The 13,851-nt window shown below is 44.6% G+C and overlaps 1 protein-coding gene across 1 annotated transcript in view; it reads right to left on the bottom strand.

Moving 5' to 3' along the window:
• Positions 1-13,851, bottom strand: part of PTH1R (parathyroid hormone 1 receptor) — a 61,698-nt gene that overhangs the window by 15,826 nt on the left and 32,021 nt on the right. The window contains exons 3-7 of the mRNA XM_015814287.1: positions 8,519-8,629; positions 6,945-7,063; positions 4,685-4,779; positions 2,345-2,531; positions 1,246-1,399 (exon numbers count right to left, since the gene is read on the bottom strand). Of these exons, the coding sequence (XP_015669773.1) occupies positions 1,246-1,399; positions 2,345-2,531; positions 4,685-4,779; positions 6,945-7,063; positions 8,519-8,629 (666 nt within the window). The remainder of the gene's footprint in view (positions 1-1,245; positions 1,400-2,344; positions 2,532-4,684; positions 4,780-6,944; positions 7,064-8,518; positions 8,630-13,851) is intronic.

Raw genomic sequence — 13,851 nt, 5'->3', positions numbered from 1 at the left:
GGTTATTGGTGCTCTCTGAGTTGGGTGGTTTTGTTGAAGACATTTCATGACCAAAGTAAGCAATATCAGTACTAGAAGGGAGTGGGGTTTACAGAGAGGAGGAGGAGGAGGAGGAGGAGGAGGAGAAGGAGAAGGAGAAGGAGAAGGAGAAGGAGAAGGAGGACGACTGTAGGGTTCTTGGTGCTCTTTGAGTTTGGTGGTTTTGTTGAAGACATTTCATGACCAAAGTAAGCAATATCAGTACTAGAAGGGAGTGGGGTTTACAGAGAGGAGGAGGAGGAGGAGGAGGGGGAGGAGGAGGAGGAGGAGAAGGAGAAGGAGAAGGAGGACGACTGTGGGGTTCTTGGTGCTCTTTGAGTTTGATGGTTTTGTTGAAGACATTTCATCACCAAACTATGGAATATCATCAATGCTAGAAGGGAGTGGGTTTACAGAGAGGAGGAGGAAGAAAAAAGAGAGGAGGAGGAGGAGGATGACTGTGGGGTCCTCGGTGCTCTCTGAGCTTGTTTTCTTGCAGACGTTTCATGACCCAACTAGGTAACGTCATCAGAATCCCCACTGACTAGCAGTGACAGAATTACCTAGTTGGGTCATGAAACGTCTGCAAGAGAACAACCAAGCTCAGAGAGCATCCAGGACCCCATAGGTCCACCATCATCTAATACCAAAAATGCGGAAGCTGATGAAAGAGAGATCCTCTGTTAGTCCACCTGTGCATCGCTTTGAACACCTTTGGGAATTCAGATCTCAAGGCATAAAGGTAGCTCAAGTCATCAGGAGCTCATTCTTCCCCCTCCAAATTTCACCAAAATGTTCAGGAGAAATTCAGGAACTCTTTCACTCCACCTCAAGGTCAGTTTCGGGCAATAACATCTAAAGATCTTTAATGAGTTGATTTAGGGTCCACCTAGTCAGTGTGAGTTTTTAATCAACCACATAGGTGGATGTTGTCCAGAAGGAAGGATCTTATTTAAATCACGATTTAATCTACATCACGATTTCCATAAATCTCGTCTTTCCACCAATATCTAGAGGGGCTCCCAAGTGGATGTTCTGATTGTCCCGTTTTGGGACATCTTTGTATCTCAGTTTGATCTTCCCTTCTTTATTTTTACCCAAGAACCACCAAAGATGAGTTGCAAGAGGTGTTTATGGACCTCTCACGGCCAGGAGACCAACTTCTGGAAGCTCCCGAGATCCTCCAGCCTCTGGAGGTAGGTAGCCTTGGCAGAAAGACCAACTCACCCCAGCCAAACAACGTGAATCCACAGAGGTATTTCTTCTCCGAGAAGAAGGCCATGAAGATGAGGCTGTGAAGGTAGAGTCCTTCCACCAAAATCCAGTAGTAACTGGTGGCCAGGAAGTAGAGGAAGAGAGTCACGACTAATTTGCAGCCCACCTGGGGAGAGTACTGAGACAGGTACTGAGAGACAGAGAGAAAGAGACAGAGAGAGAAAGAAAACGAGAGAGAGAGACAGACAGACAGAAAGAAAGAGAAAGAGAAAGAGAGAGAGAGAGAGAGAGAGAGAGGGAGAGAGAGAGAGAGGGAGAGAGAGAGAGAGAGAGAGAGAGAGAGAGAGAGAGAGAGAGGAGTTAATTGGACAATATTGATAAGTCCTGCTGTGGACATTGGACAGGCTGTTTAAACTGGGCGATGGTAAGTTCTAGTCCTCTCTTAGCCATGAAAGCCGGCTGGATGACTTTGGGCTGATCATCAGGAGAGGGTAAGTTCTAGTTCTGCCTTAGGCATGAAATCCAGTTTGGTGACTTTGGACCAATCACTATAAGACGGTGAACTGTAGTCCCGCTTTAGATAGGAAAGCTGGCTGGCTGACTTTGACCTAATCACCAGGAGACGGTGAGTTCTAGTCCCACCTTAGCTGAGTAACTTTGGGTCAGACACCAGGAGACGGTGAATTCTAGTCCCGCCTCAGGCATGAAAGCCAGCTGGGTGATTTTGCACAAGTCACCAGGAGACAGTGAGTTCTAGTCCCACTTTAGGCATAAATGCCAATTGGGTGACTTTGGGCCAATCACCAGGTGACAGTGAGTTCTAGTCCCACCTTAGACACAAAAGCCGATTAGGTGACTTTGAGCCAATCACCAGGAGATGGTGAGTTCTAGTCTCGCCTGAGGCATGAAAGCCAGCCGAGTGACTTTGGGCCAGTCGCTCTCTCTCAGCCTAAACTTGCAGGGTTGTTGTTGTTGCGGGAAAAATAGGAGGAGGGAGGCACGTACACCGAGTTATTTATAAAGTAATAAAAGCAGAATAAAATGATCAAATCAAGGAAGTCCTTGACCATTTCTTTATTTGGAAAGGTCTTTGCAAGCAGAAGGAACTAACCATGGTTGAGTTATCCATCGGGGTAGCTTCGGTCATGGATCGGAACTCGTCCTCCGGGATTATCTCCATCTCCTCCAGGGCCGAGCCGGAATACAGCACGGCGTCCTTCACAAAGATGCTGATTGCCCGGAGCATGAAGGAGACGAATAGATGCATGTGGATATAGTTCCGGGTGCAGTGCAAACGTCTGGAACAAGACAAAAATACGAAATTTCAGCCCTTGGCTAATCCTGGGCAAGGGATTCGTTCGCAGGCTGACCTCGGGAGCAGCATTCGAACTGGTGACTTGAATTTGGCTGGAGAGGACTCAGACACGGACCCATCTGGTTGATTAATGGCAAGACGGGCGGTGTCTGAATTTAATCAGTCAATAAAACAAGAATAAATACACCATAAAAATTCAGTGAGGGTAGTCCTCGGCATACGGCCATTCATTTAGTGACCGTTTGAAGTTGCAACGGCACTGAAAAAAAGGGACTTATGACTGTTTTTCAGACTTAGGATTGCTGCAGCGTCCTCACTGTCACCTGATCGCAATTGAGACGCTTGGCAACTGACTCGTATTTATGACGGCTCCACTGTCCCGGGGTCACGTGATCCCCTTTTGCGACTGTCTGATTAACAAAGGCAATGGGGGAAGCCGGATTCACTTAACATCTGTGTTGCTAACTTATCACCTGTAGTGATTCACTTAACAACAGTGATGAGAAAGGTCAAAAATGGGGCAAAACTCACTCAACATATATCTCACTTAACAACAGGAATTTTTGGCTCAGGTGTGATTGTAAGTCAAGGACTACCTGTATAGGAGGTAGGCAGGGATGTTAGATTATGAAAAAAAATGATATAAAATAATAAAATGAAAATACAATGCAGTAAAATAATAAAATGAAAATACAATGGAAATTAATAAATAGAATAGAATAGAGAATAGAATCAGTGATGGCGAATCTTTTAGAGACCGAGTGCCCAAACTGCAACCCAAAACCCACTTATGCATCGTCGGGTGCCGGGTGGGCGTGGCCCATTGGGTGGACATGGCTGCGGTGGTAACGGCAGACTGGGTGGGACTAAAAAGTTCAATCAATCAATTCCAACTTTGCAAGATCTTTTTTTTCCCCGCAAGAAGTTGAAATTGACTGATTGAACCTTTTTTGTTTTGTACACGGCGGCAGAGGCCTAAAGCGAAAAGGTTTTATAAAACCCAGCTGAAGGCCTAGGACTGGGGCGACGGCGTGTGTGCCCACAGAGAGGGCTCTGAGTGCTGCCTCTGGCACCCGTGCCATAGGTTCGCCACCACTGGAATAGAGAATAGAATAGAATAGAATAGAATAGAATAGAATAGAATAGAATAGAATATAGAATAAATTAATAAATTAATAGAATAGAATAGAATAGAATAGAATAGAATAGAATAATGAATAGAATAGAATAGAATAGAATTATGAATAGAATAGAATAGAATAGAATAGAATAGAATAGAATAAAGAAGAGATGAGAATGGAGAACAGAACAGAATAGAATATATTGAATAGAGAATAGAATAGAATAGAGAACATACAGAACAGAATAGAATAAAGAATAGAGAACAGAGAACAGAACAGAATACAACAGAATATACTGAATAGAGAATATAATAGAATAGAGAACAGAACAGAATAGAATAAAGAGAGAACAAACAAAACAGAACAGAATAGAATAGAATAGAATAGAATAGAATAGAACAGGAATAGAAAAAAAGAAAAGAAAAGCCAAAACAATAGGACAAAAGTCACTTGTTTTATGAAATAGCAGCTTTTATAAATTTAGAAACGTAACGAAATAAGATATAGAACACAGTGCATGGATAGATTGAAAACACGCAAAAAATACAAAAGCAATAAGGATTTTCTGTGCTGCTTTTTCTTTACGTGAAATACAAAATAATGGCTTAAGAGCCCCATAAACCAATTTAAAACCAGTTAAGGCGGCTAAAAAGCCAAAGTTGGCCTTTATGTGGGTCAAATAAGTCAAGATGGCAGAGAGCTTTTCAAGAAAAGATTGGACATTAGTTTGATTGGGATGGTATAAGATCTCCTATCTTGGGCAGGGGGTTGGACTAGATGACCTCGGACGTCCCTTCCAGTCTTTATGATTCTAGGATTCTGTGGTTATAAATACAGTGTGATGGAAGCCCAACCCCTTTTGTTTGGATATGTGAAGGGGCGGACCTTCACAAGGGGTGGGGATTGGCATTGCCGTAGCTGCCATTTTGACTTTTTTGACCTTATTTGCAAATCTCGCGGGAGAAAGGGGATCTATGGAAGGAAGGCTTTTTCATCAGGCATGGCCCCAACTTACCGGAAATAAGCTAAGATCATAACCGCAATTGTCAGCGATCCCAGCGAGATGGAATAACCAACGGTATAAATCACATAAAGCCGATGAAAAACTTCCTGCAACACACACATACAAAAGGATGCAGAGATGTGCTTGTCAATCTAAGATGGGTGGACGTCAGTTCCAAGCCAGCATTGAATGAAACTGGCTGGGTGACTCTGGGCCAATCACCAAGAGATGGTGAGTTCTAGTCCTGCCTTAGGCATGAAAGCCAGCTGGGTGACTCCATGCCAATCACCAGGAGACGGGGAGTTCTAGTCCCTCCTTAGGTGTCAAAGCCGGTTGGGAGATTTTGGGTCAATCACCAGGAGACGGTGAGTTCTAGTCCCTCCTTAGGCATGAAAGTTGGCTGGGTGACTATGGGCCAATCACCAGGAGACGGTGAGTTCTAGTCCCACTTTAGGCATGAAAGCCAGCTGGGTAACTTTGGACCAATCACCAGGAAATGGTGAGTTCTAGTCCCACTTTAGGCGTGGAAAGCCGGCTGGGTGACTTTGAACCAATCACCAGGAGACGGTGAGTTCTAGTCCCACTTTAGGCATGAAAGCCAGCTGGGTAACTTTGGACCAATCACCAGGAAATGGTGAGTTCTAGTCCCACTTTAGGCGTGGAAAGCCGGCTGGGTGACTTTGAACCAATCACCAGGAGACGGTGAGTTCTAGTCCCACTTTAGGTGTGGAAAGCCGACTGGGTGACTTTGGGCCAATCACAAGGAAACAGTGAGTTCTAGTTCCACTTTAGGCATGGAAAGCCGGCTGGGTGACTCCGTGCCAATCACCAGAAGACGGTGAGTTCTAGTCCCACTTTAGGCGTCAAGACCAGCTGGGTGACTGGATGTCACATTTTCAATGTCTGCAACCTTCCCAGCCAGCAACTGAAGTGATTATCTTAACAACTGAGGCAAAAAAGCTTACAAGGTCAAGTCTGACTCACTTAATGGCCACCTCACTTAGCAGTTCACATTCCAGTCCCAATTCTGCTCGTAAATTGGGGACTAACTGTAAATGAATGCATTATGCATAGCTGCCACTACAACAGGCCAGGATGGCTTACAAAATGTAACTGAGGAAGTATTTTTATTAACTGGCATGCTAAACACGGTGGGGGGCGGGGCTTAGTAAGTCAATTATGGAAGTTAATCAGCTACACAGAAGCCACAGTCAGCGGTTAATCACGGAAAGCAGGGGACAGCATTGAGTGTTTCATTATTGCTCACACTTTCACAATTGTGTGAAAGTTTGCAGCTATTTTGGAGCACCGCTGGATCAGCTGGATCATCTAGTTCTGCACCTAGATGATTCTGAGCCAGTTTGGTGTAGTGGTCTAGAAACCAGGAGACGGTGAGTTCTAGTCCCGCCTTAGGCATGAAAGCCAGTTGGTGACTCCAGGCCAATCACCAGGAGGTGGTGAGTTCTAGTCCCGCCTTAGAAATGAAAGCCAGTTGGTGACTCTGGGCCAATCATGGTGAGTTCTAGTCCCACCTCAGGCATGAAAGCCAACTGGGTGACTCTGGGCCAATCACCAGGAGACAGTGAGTTCTAGTCCCGCCTTAGAAATGAAAGCCAGTTGGTGACTCTGGGCCAATCATGGTGAGTTCTAGTCCCACCTCAGGCATGAAAGCTGACTGGGTGACTCTGGGCCAGTCTTTCTCTCTCAGCCCCACCCACCTCACAAGGTTGTTGTTGTGCAGAAAATAAGAGGTGGAAGGAGTATCATGTGTGTTCGCTCTCTTGAGTTGTTTATGAAAATAATAAAGGCGGGATAGAAATCCAATAAATATAATCAATCAATCAATTAATTATATTTAATTAATTATGTTTAATTAATCAATATAGATTATAAATAAATAACAGAATAACATAGTTGGAAGGGACCTTGGAGGTCATCTAGTCCAACCCCCTGCTCAAGCAGGAGACTCTTACAGAATCAGAGAAGAGCAGAGTTGGAAGGGACCTTGGAGGTCATCTAGTCCAACCCCCTGCTCAAGCAGGAGACCTTATGCTATTCCAACAAAGGGTTGTCCAATCTCTTCTTAAAAACCTCCAGTGATGGAGCAGGTACAACTTCTGGTTGTAAGTTAATAATTTATGATTAAATAAATAAAGATTATGAATGAATGAATGAATGAATGAATGAATGAATGATTGGATGAATCAATCAATCAATAAATTCAAATCCCTGTGTGTCCCACTTCCTTCTTGTCACCAAGGTTGCCACTCACCTTTTCCGTGCTGTCGATGACAAGAAACTTGGCACATTCGGTATAGTTTGCCCAGGTACGGTTCTGATTGAGCACCAACGCCCAGCTGCCGTTCAGATCACACTGCCGATGGGCATAACCTGGCAGAAGGGCAGAGACGACGTGAAACAGGGAAGAAATTGCCTTTGGTCACCTCTTGGTACCCCAAAGTTGTGCCTCGGTTGGACCCACACAAAGGGGGCAGGAGTAGGGTCAGAGGGCCAAGAGGCATGCCGGGGGTGGTTGGAGAGCTTGGGCTGTTTCAGCTAGTGGGCCTACAAACCACCATTCTCAATTTATGGAAGGTTTGGTTGAGACTGAAAAAAGAGGCTTCTGTTTTTCTGCTTTATTCTCGGAAGGTTTAGAATTTCTTTCAAGTTTCTCTTGGAATTATTTCGGCTGATTTTAAGGGGTTTGGAGGTGTGGCTGGACCCAATTCCCCAGGGGGCCCTCCCCAGGGAATCCACGCATCTTAAAGTGGCTGAGAAACACTGGCACCAGCGGTCATCCTGTGGAACAGCCTGCCACAGGAATTTTGGATCAGGGGATCTGTGTTATTCTGCCAAATCCGGGGATTGAATTTAATTGAATTTAAAGCAAATTATCCTTCTTCACATTGAAAGAGGATTTTTGAGACATTTCCTGCAAAGGAATGAAAGGGGAGACAGCTGGGATCAGCATGAAAATGTTAACAATATGAACTGCTCTCAGTACCTGCCGAATGTTCAGCCCTGCTAGATTATACCTTTATTTTATCAACACCTTTTACTGAAGTGGGTGTGACGCATGTGTCATTTAGATAGATAGATAGATAGATAGATAGATAGATAGATAGATAGATAGATAGATAGATAGATAGATAGATAGATGATACATAAGGATAGATAGATAAATGATAGACAGATAGGTAGATAGATGATAGACATAGATAGATGATGGATAGATAGATAGATAGATAGATAGATAGATAGATAGATAGATAGATAGATAGACAGACAGACAGACAGACAGACAGGTAGGTAGGTAGGTAGGTAGGTAGGTAGGTAGGTAGACAGACAGACAGACAGACAGACAGACAGACAGACACTGACTGAGAGAGAGAAAAGAGATGATAGATGATAGATAAAAAGAATAAATAGATTGATAGAGGATACATAAGGATAGATAGATAAATGATTGACAGATAGACAAACAGGTACGTTGATAGATGATAGATGATAGATAGATGATGGATGGACAGACAGACAGACAGACAGACAGACAGACAGACAGACAGATATATAATGGATAGGTGGATGGAGGGATGGAGGCATAACTAAAAAGATGGATAGATATGTTTGCTATGATTAATTGATAGATATAGTAGAGAGATGGATGGAATGATAGGAAGAGATACACAGGAAAAGAGAGATGGTGAGATAGATAGATAGATAGATAGATAGATAGATAGATAGACAGACAGACAGACAGACAGACAGACAGACAGACAGACAGACAGACAGACAGATAGATAGATAGATAGATAGATAAAGACGGATGGGCAGGTCCATATTTACCCTCATGGTTGAAGTCGTAGATGTAATCTGGGCAGGGCATGGAGACCACTTTCCCGGGGGGGCCCTGGGGCCAGCAAATGAGGTTGTCCCACTCGGGGGCACAAAATCCATCTGCAAGACAGAAACAGGGAAGTTGTACAGCGATGGGAGATCACAGACACAAATCACAAATCACAGAAGTGGGACTTGTGGCCTCTCATTCTGCAGATGCAGCCAATCCTGGATTTACGTTTACTGACTAATCAAAGTTACAGCAGCACCTGAAAAAGAGACTTATGACCGTTTTTCAGACTTACAACCATCACAACATCCCCCTGGTCACGTGATCAAAATTCGCACACTTGGCAATTGTCTCGTAGTTATGACTGTCGCAGCGTCCTGGGTCCTGTGATTGCCATTTGCGAAACTTCCCAGCTGACTTCCAACAATCATAGTCAATGGGGGAAGTCAGATTTGCTTAATAGCACATGACTCAGTTAACAACGGCAGTGATTCGCTTAACAACACTCAGCATTACTGGTACCTACACAGAGACATTCAACACAATTGTGTAGCTTAACAACACTTCCTTTCTCTTTCTGGGAAATATTTCTCACCTTAGAAGAGATAACTGTGGTTTGTTTTTCTGACTTTATCGAAGCTGAAATTATGCCATAAATTCTGGCAGTCCTTCCTTCCTCCCTCCCTCCCTTTTCCTTCCTCCTTCCTTCCCATTTGACCCTTCTTTCTTTCCTTCCTCCTTCCTTCCTCTCTTCCTCCCTCCCTTCCTTTTTTCTGTCCTTCCTTTCTCCTTCCCTCCCCTTTCTTTCTTTTTCTTCTGTACTTTCTCCCCTCTTTCCTTTCCTTCCTTCCATCCATCTCTCCCTCCCTTCTCCCCCTTTTTCTCCCTCCCTTCCTTCCATCCCCTTCCTTCCTTTCTTTTTCTTCTGTACTTCCTTCCCTCTCTTCCTTCCTCCTTTCTGCCCACTTCCTTCCTTCCCACATCCCTTCCTTCCTTCTCCTTCCTTCCTTTCTTTTTTTCTGTCCTTCCTTTCTCCTTCCCTTCCTTTCTTTTTCTTCTGTACTTCCTTCCCTCTTTCCTTCCTTCCTTCCATCTCTCCATCCCTTCTCCCTCCCCTCCCTTTTTCTCCCTCCCTTCCTTCCATCCCCTTCCTTCCTTTCTCTTCTGTACTTCCTTCCCTCTTTCCTTCCTTCCTTCCTCCTTTCTGCCCTCTTCCTTCCTTCCTTCCTTCCTTCCTTCCCACATCCCTTCCTTCCTTCTCCTTCCTTCCTCTTTTTTTCTATCCTTCCTTTCTCCTTCCCTCCCCTTTCTTTCTTTTTCTTCTGTACTTCCTTCCCTCTCTTCCTTCCTTCTTTCTGCACCCTTCCTTCCTTCCTTCCTTCCTTCCTTTTCTTTCTTTCTTTCTTTCTTTCTTTCTTTCTTTCTTTCTTTCTTTCTTTCTTTCTTTCTTTCTTTCTTTCTTTCGTGCTTGACTCAACATCTGCTTGATGTGGGAAGTCCACAAAAACCTTCTGCATCTTCGCACGGAAAGAGACGCCAACCCAGGTGCCAAGGTGTTTGTCTAGCTAGCTAGCAGAACAGAATATAAATCACCCCAAGGTTAGGCTGGCACTCTGAGCGGGGCAGGCAGGCAGTCAGGCAGGCGGTGGGGTGGTGGTGTCTGGTGGGCCCTTGTGGAGGTTCTGTTACGGGAAGGATGAGTCCTGTTTGGAAAGAAGCTGGAGACAGAAGCCACAAGAGTACTAGAAAAAGACAGAGGGGGAGGGGAGGGGAGGGAAAGGAGAATAATGGAGGAAGGAAGGAAGGAAGGAAGGAAGGATAGGAAGGATAGGAAGAAGGAAGGATGGAAGGAAGGAAGGAAGGAGAAACTGAGGGAAGGAAGGAAACGAGGGAAGGAGGGAGGGAGGATATGGAGAAGGAGGGAGGAAGGAAGAAAGGAAGAGGAAGAAAGAGGAAGAGGGAGAGAGAAAGGAAAGAGAAAAAAAGGAAAGAAAGAAACAGGTAAATACGGGAGAGAGAGAAAGAAAAAAGGAAGAAGAAAAAGGAAGGAGAAAGTAAGGAAAGAAATGAGGGAGGGAGGGAGGAAATAGAGAAGGAGGGAGGGAGGGAGGAAGAGGAAGGAGGGCAAGAAAGGAAGAGGAAGAAAGAGGAAGGGAGAGAGAAAAGCAAGAGAAAAGGAAAGGAAAGAAAGAAACAGAAGTAAATAAGGGAGAAAGAGAGAAAGAGAAAAAGGAAATAGAAAAAGGAAGGAAGGAAGTAAAGAAGGAAGAAAGCAAAAGAAAGAATGAATGAATGGAAGGAAGGAAGGAATGGTGGGTGGGAGGGAGAGAGGGAGGGTATAAAATGTAAAAGAAAGAATAAAGAAGAAAGGAAAGAGAAAGAAAGAAGGAAAGGAAGGAAGGAAGGAAGGAAGGAAAAACTCACAGCTTTGCCCCCCACTGATTGACCCATATGAGGCAGTTTGGCATGCCACCCTGAGCTCTGCCAAAGACCCCAAAAGCCCTTGGTGGGCGTGTCCTTCAGGACCCATCCCTAGCCACAACTCAGGGATCTTCTTGACTCTAACATCAGATCTTCTCCTATGAAGATCCCACCGATTCCAGGTAGGACTTGTTTGCCTAAAGGTTTTTGCTCCAAAGATCAAGATGGGACCAAGGAGTCACCATGCCTGAGATCTGGAAGTTCTCGTGGTTGCAAGGCTGAGATGTTTCTCCCAAGTCTACAGGTCCAGAAGTCACCAACATGGAAGGACAGGCCTCAGGCAGCAGCCAACAGACAAATGAGTAAACCAGCCTCCATCTTACGCCCTCCAGATTGACGTCCACATGTTGTTCCTCAAAACAGAAACATCTGGAATCCCTGGCACAGCCTGCATGGCACTGCCCGTCTCTTACTGGTCCAAAGATCACATCTGGAGAAGGCATCAGAGCTTCTCCTTCCAACCACCAGGCGATGCCTGGCCCGAGAAATGGGTGGACCTCAGCCCCCCAACTAAATATGATTCAACTAGGAAGGTCAATAAATTAAACCCAGCTAATACGATTAAGGGAAAGACTCCCTTGTGAAGGCAAGTTGGTCTTCACAAATACGTCTCTGTCATTTTCTTGGCCGGAATGACCAACGTGGTTTAAGATGGCCTCCTTCCAGGATGTGTGATTTCAACTCAAAATTTCCAGGTGACACAGACTGGAATTCTCTTTCCAGAGCACATTGACCCCCTTCAAGTTGGCCAAATCTGCCAGTTGGAAGAATGTCCACCCTTGAGAAGAAGTCAAGGAGAAATCAGGAGGAACTGGGAGAGATTTAGGATAATAATAATAATAATTCAGGAAAAGAAGGTCCTTTTTCATGCTGCGGATTTTCTATTAAGTCAAAGAAGACAACGTGGAGAAGGGATCTAGATGAGTGTTTCTCAACCTTGACCACTTTAAGACTTTTGGATCTCAACTCCCAGAATTCCTCAGCCAACTCTCATCTCAACATCCACCGTTCCAGACCAACTGGATAGAAGCTGGCCCTGCATCTCTGGGGGATTCTGGGAGTTGAGGTCCATACGCCTTAAAGATGCCACTGTTCTAGATATTCCTTCTACAGCTTAGAACTATGTGCTGGACCTAGATGGTCCACTATTCCAGCGTATCTGGAGAGATGCTGGACCTTCATCTCAGCATGTTTGGTTGGGGGATTCTGGGAGTTGAGGTCCATATGTCTTAAAGATGCCACTGTTCTAGATATTCCTTCTATAGCTGGCTGGGGGATTCTGGCTGGGGGATTCTGGGAGCTGAGCTTGGAAGTATATGTTGGACCGAAAACATCCACAGTTCAAGCCAATCTGGCGAGAACCTTCATATCAACATGGCTAGCTAGGGGATTCTGGGAGTTGAAGTCCACACTCTTAAAGTTGCCAAGATTGAGAACCACTGTTCTAGATATTCCTTCTACAGTTTGGAACCATTGTTAGACCTAGAATGTCCACCATCCCTGCATCTTAGCATGGCTGGCTGGGGAATTCTGGGAGTTGAATTCTGAGTTAAAGTGTCCAAGAATGAGTAACACCGTTCTATCACTGTTCTAGATATTCCTTCTATGGATTGGAACCTAGAACGTCAACCATTCCAGCCTTTCTGGAGCAAAGCTGGCTTTGCATCTTAGCATGACTTGCTGGGAATTCTGGGAGTTGAGACCCACACATCTTAAAGTTACCAAGACTGAGAACCACTGTTCTAGATATTCCTTCTACAGCTTAGAGTAGACCCATTGTTAGACCTAGAACGTCAACCATTCCAGCCTTTCTGGAGCAGAGCTGGCCTTGCATCTTTCAAGTCAGGGAAACACCAACCAGCTCAGCAGTCCTGAGCTTTGGAGACAGGAAAATACTTTCAGCCACGTCAAAGTGTGAATTGTGCGTGTGTGTTTTGGACACCCTCCACACTGTGAGGTCTTGCAAATACACTCCCATGTGTTTCGATTGAACCTATCCGATTTTGACAGGGCGGTTTGCTTCAACAAATAAAAGCTTTATTTATTAGGAGGCTGAAGAGCGAGAGGGAAAAAAGAGAGAAAGAGAGGAACAACATCTGGAATTAAACAGGGAGAAGATCAACGTTGTAACAATCAGTTTGCACATGGGCGAGAACCTCATGCGAGCAATTTTCCCACAATAGAAGAATGGATGGTGAAGTGATGGGGTTGGCAGAGATCCTAAAACTGATTGTGCTAATTAAAGAAAAGAATTTATCTAATTTTTGTTTCCATTTGGAAACCACTTCTGGATTTTATACTTGAACCTAGAAAGAAAGAAAGAAAGTCTAATTTTAGGTGTTGATGATGAGAGTGAGGTCATTGTTATTATAGAAATGGCTGGAAACGTTTAGAAATAGTAATGTGGGGTCCTTGGTGGTCTCCAGGGTTGGTGGTTTTCTTGCAGACGTTTCATGACCCAGCTAGGGAACGTCATCAGTGCTAGAAGGGAAGAGGATTCTAGGGTCTAGCATTGATGATGTTTCCTAGTTGGGTGATGAAATGTCTGTAAGAAAACCACCAAGTTCAGAGAGCAACAAGGACCCCTACAGTCCTCCTTCTCCTCTCCGCAAACCTCACTCCCTTCTAGCACTGATGATGTTCCCTAGTTGGGTCATGAAACGTCTGCAAGGAAACAAGTATGCTCAGACAGCAGCAAAGACCCTGAAATATCATCATCATCATCATCATCATCATCATCATCATCATCATCATCATCTTCTTCTTCTTCTTCTTCTTCTTCTTCTTCTTCTTCTTCTTCTTCTTCTTCTTCTTCTTCTTCTTCTTCTTCTTCTTCTTCTTCTTCTTCTTC

This window comes from Protobothrops mucrosquamatus, unplaced genomic scaffold, assembly GCF_001527695.2.
Source record: "Protobothrops mucrosquamatus isolate PMUCROS unplaced genomic scaffold, P.Mucros_1.0 scaffold235, whole genome shotgun sequence".
Taxonomy (NCBI): domain Eukaryota; kingdom Metazoa; phylum Chordata; class Lepidosauria; order Squamata; family Viperidae; genus Protobothrops; species Protobothrops mucrosquamatus.
This window is presented reverse-complemented; position numbering and strand designations above follow the sequence as displayed.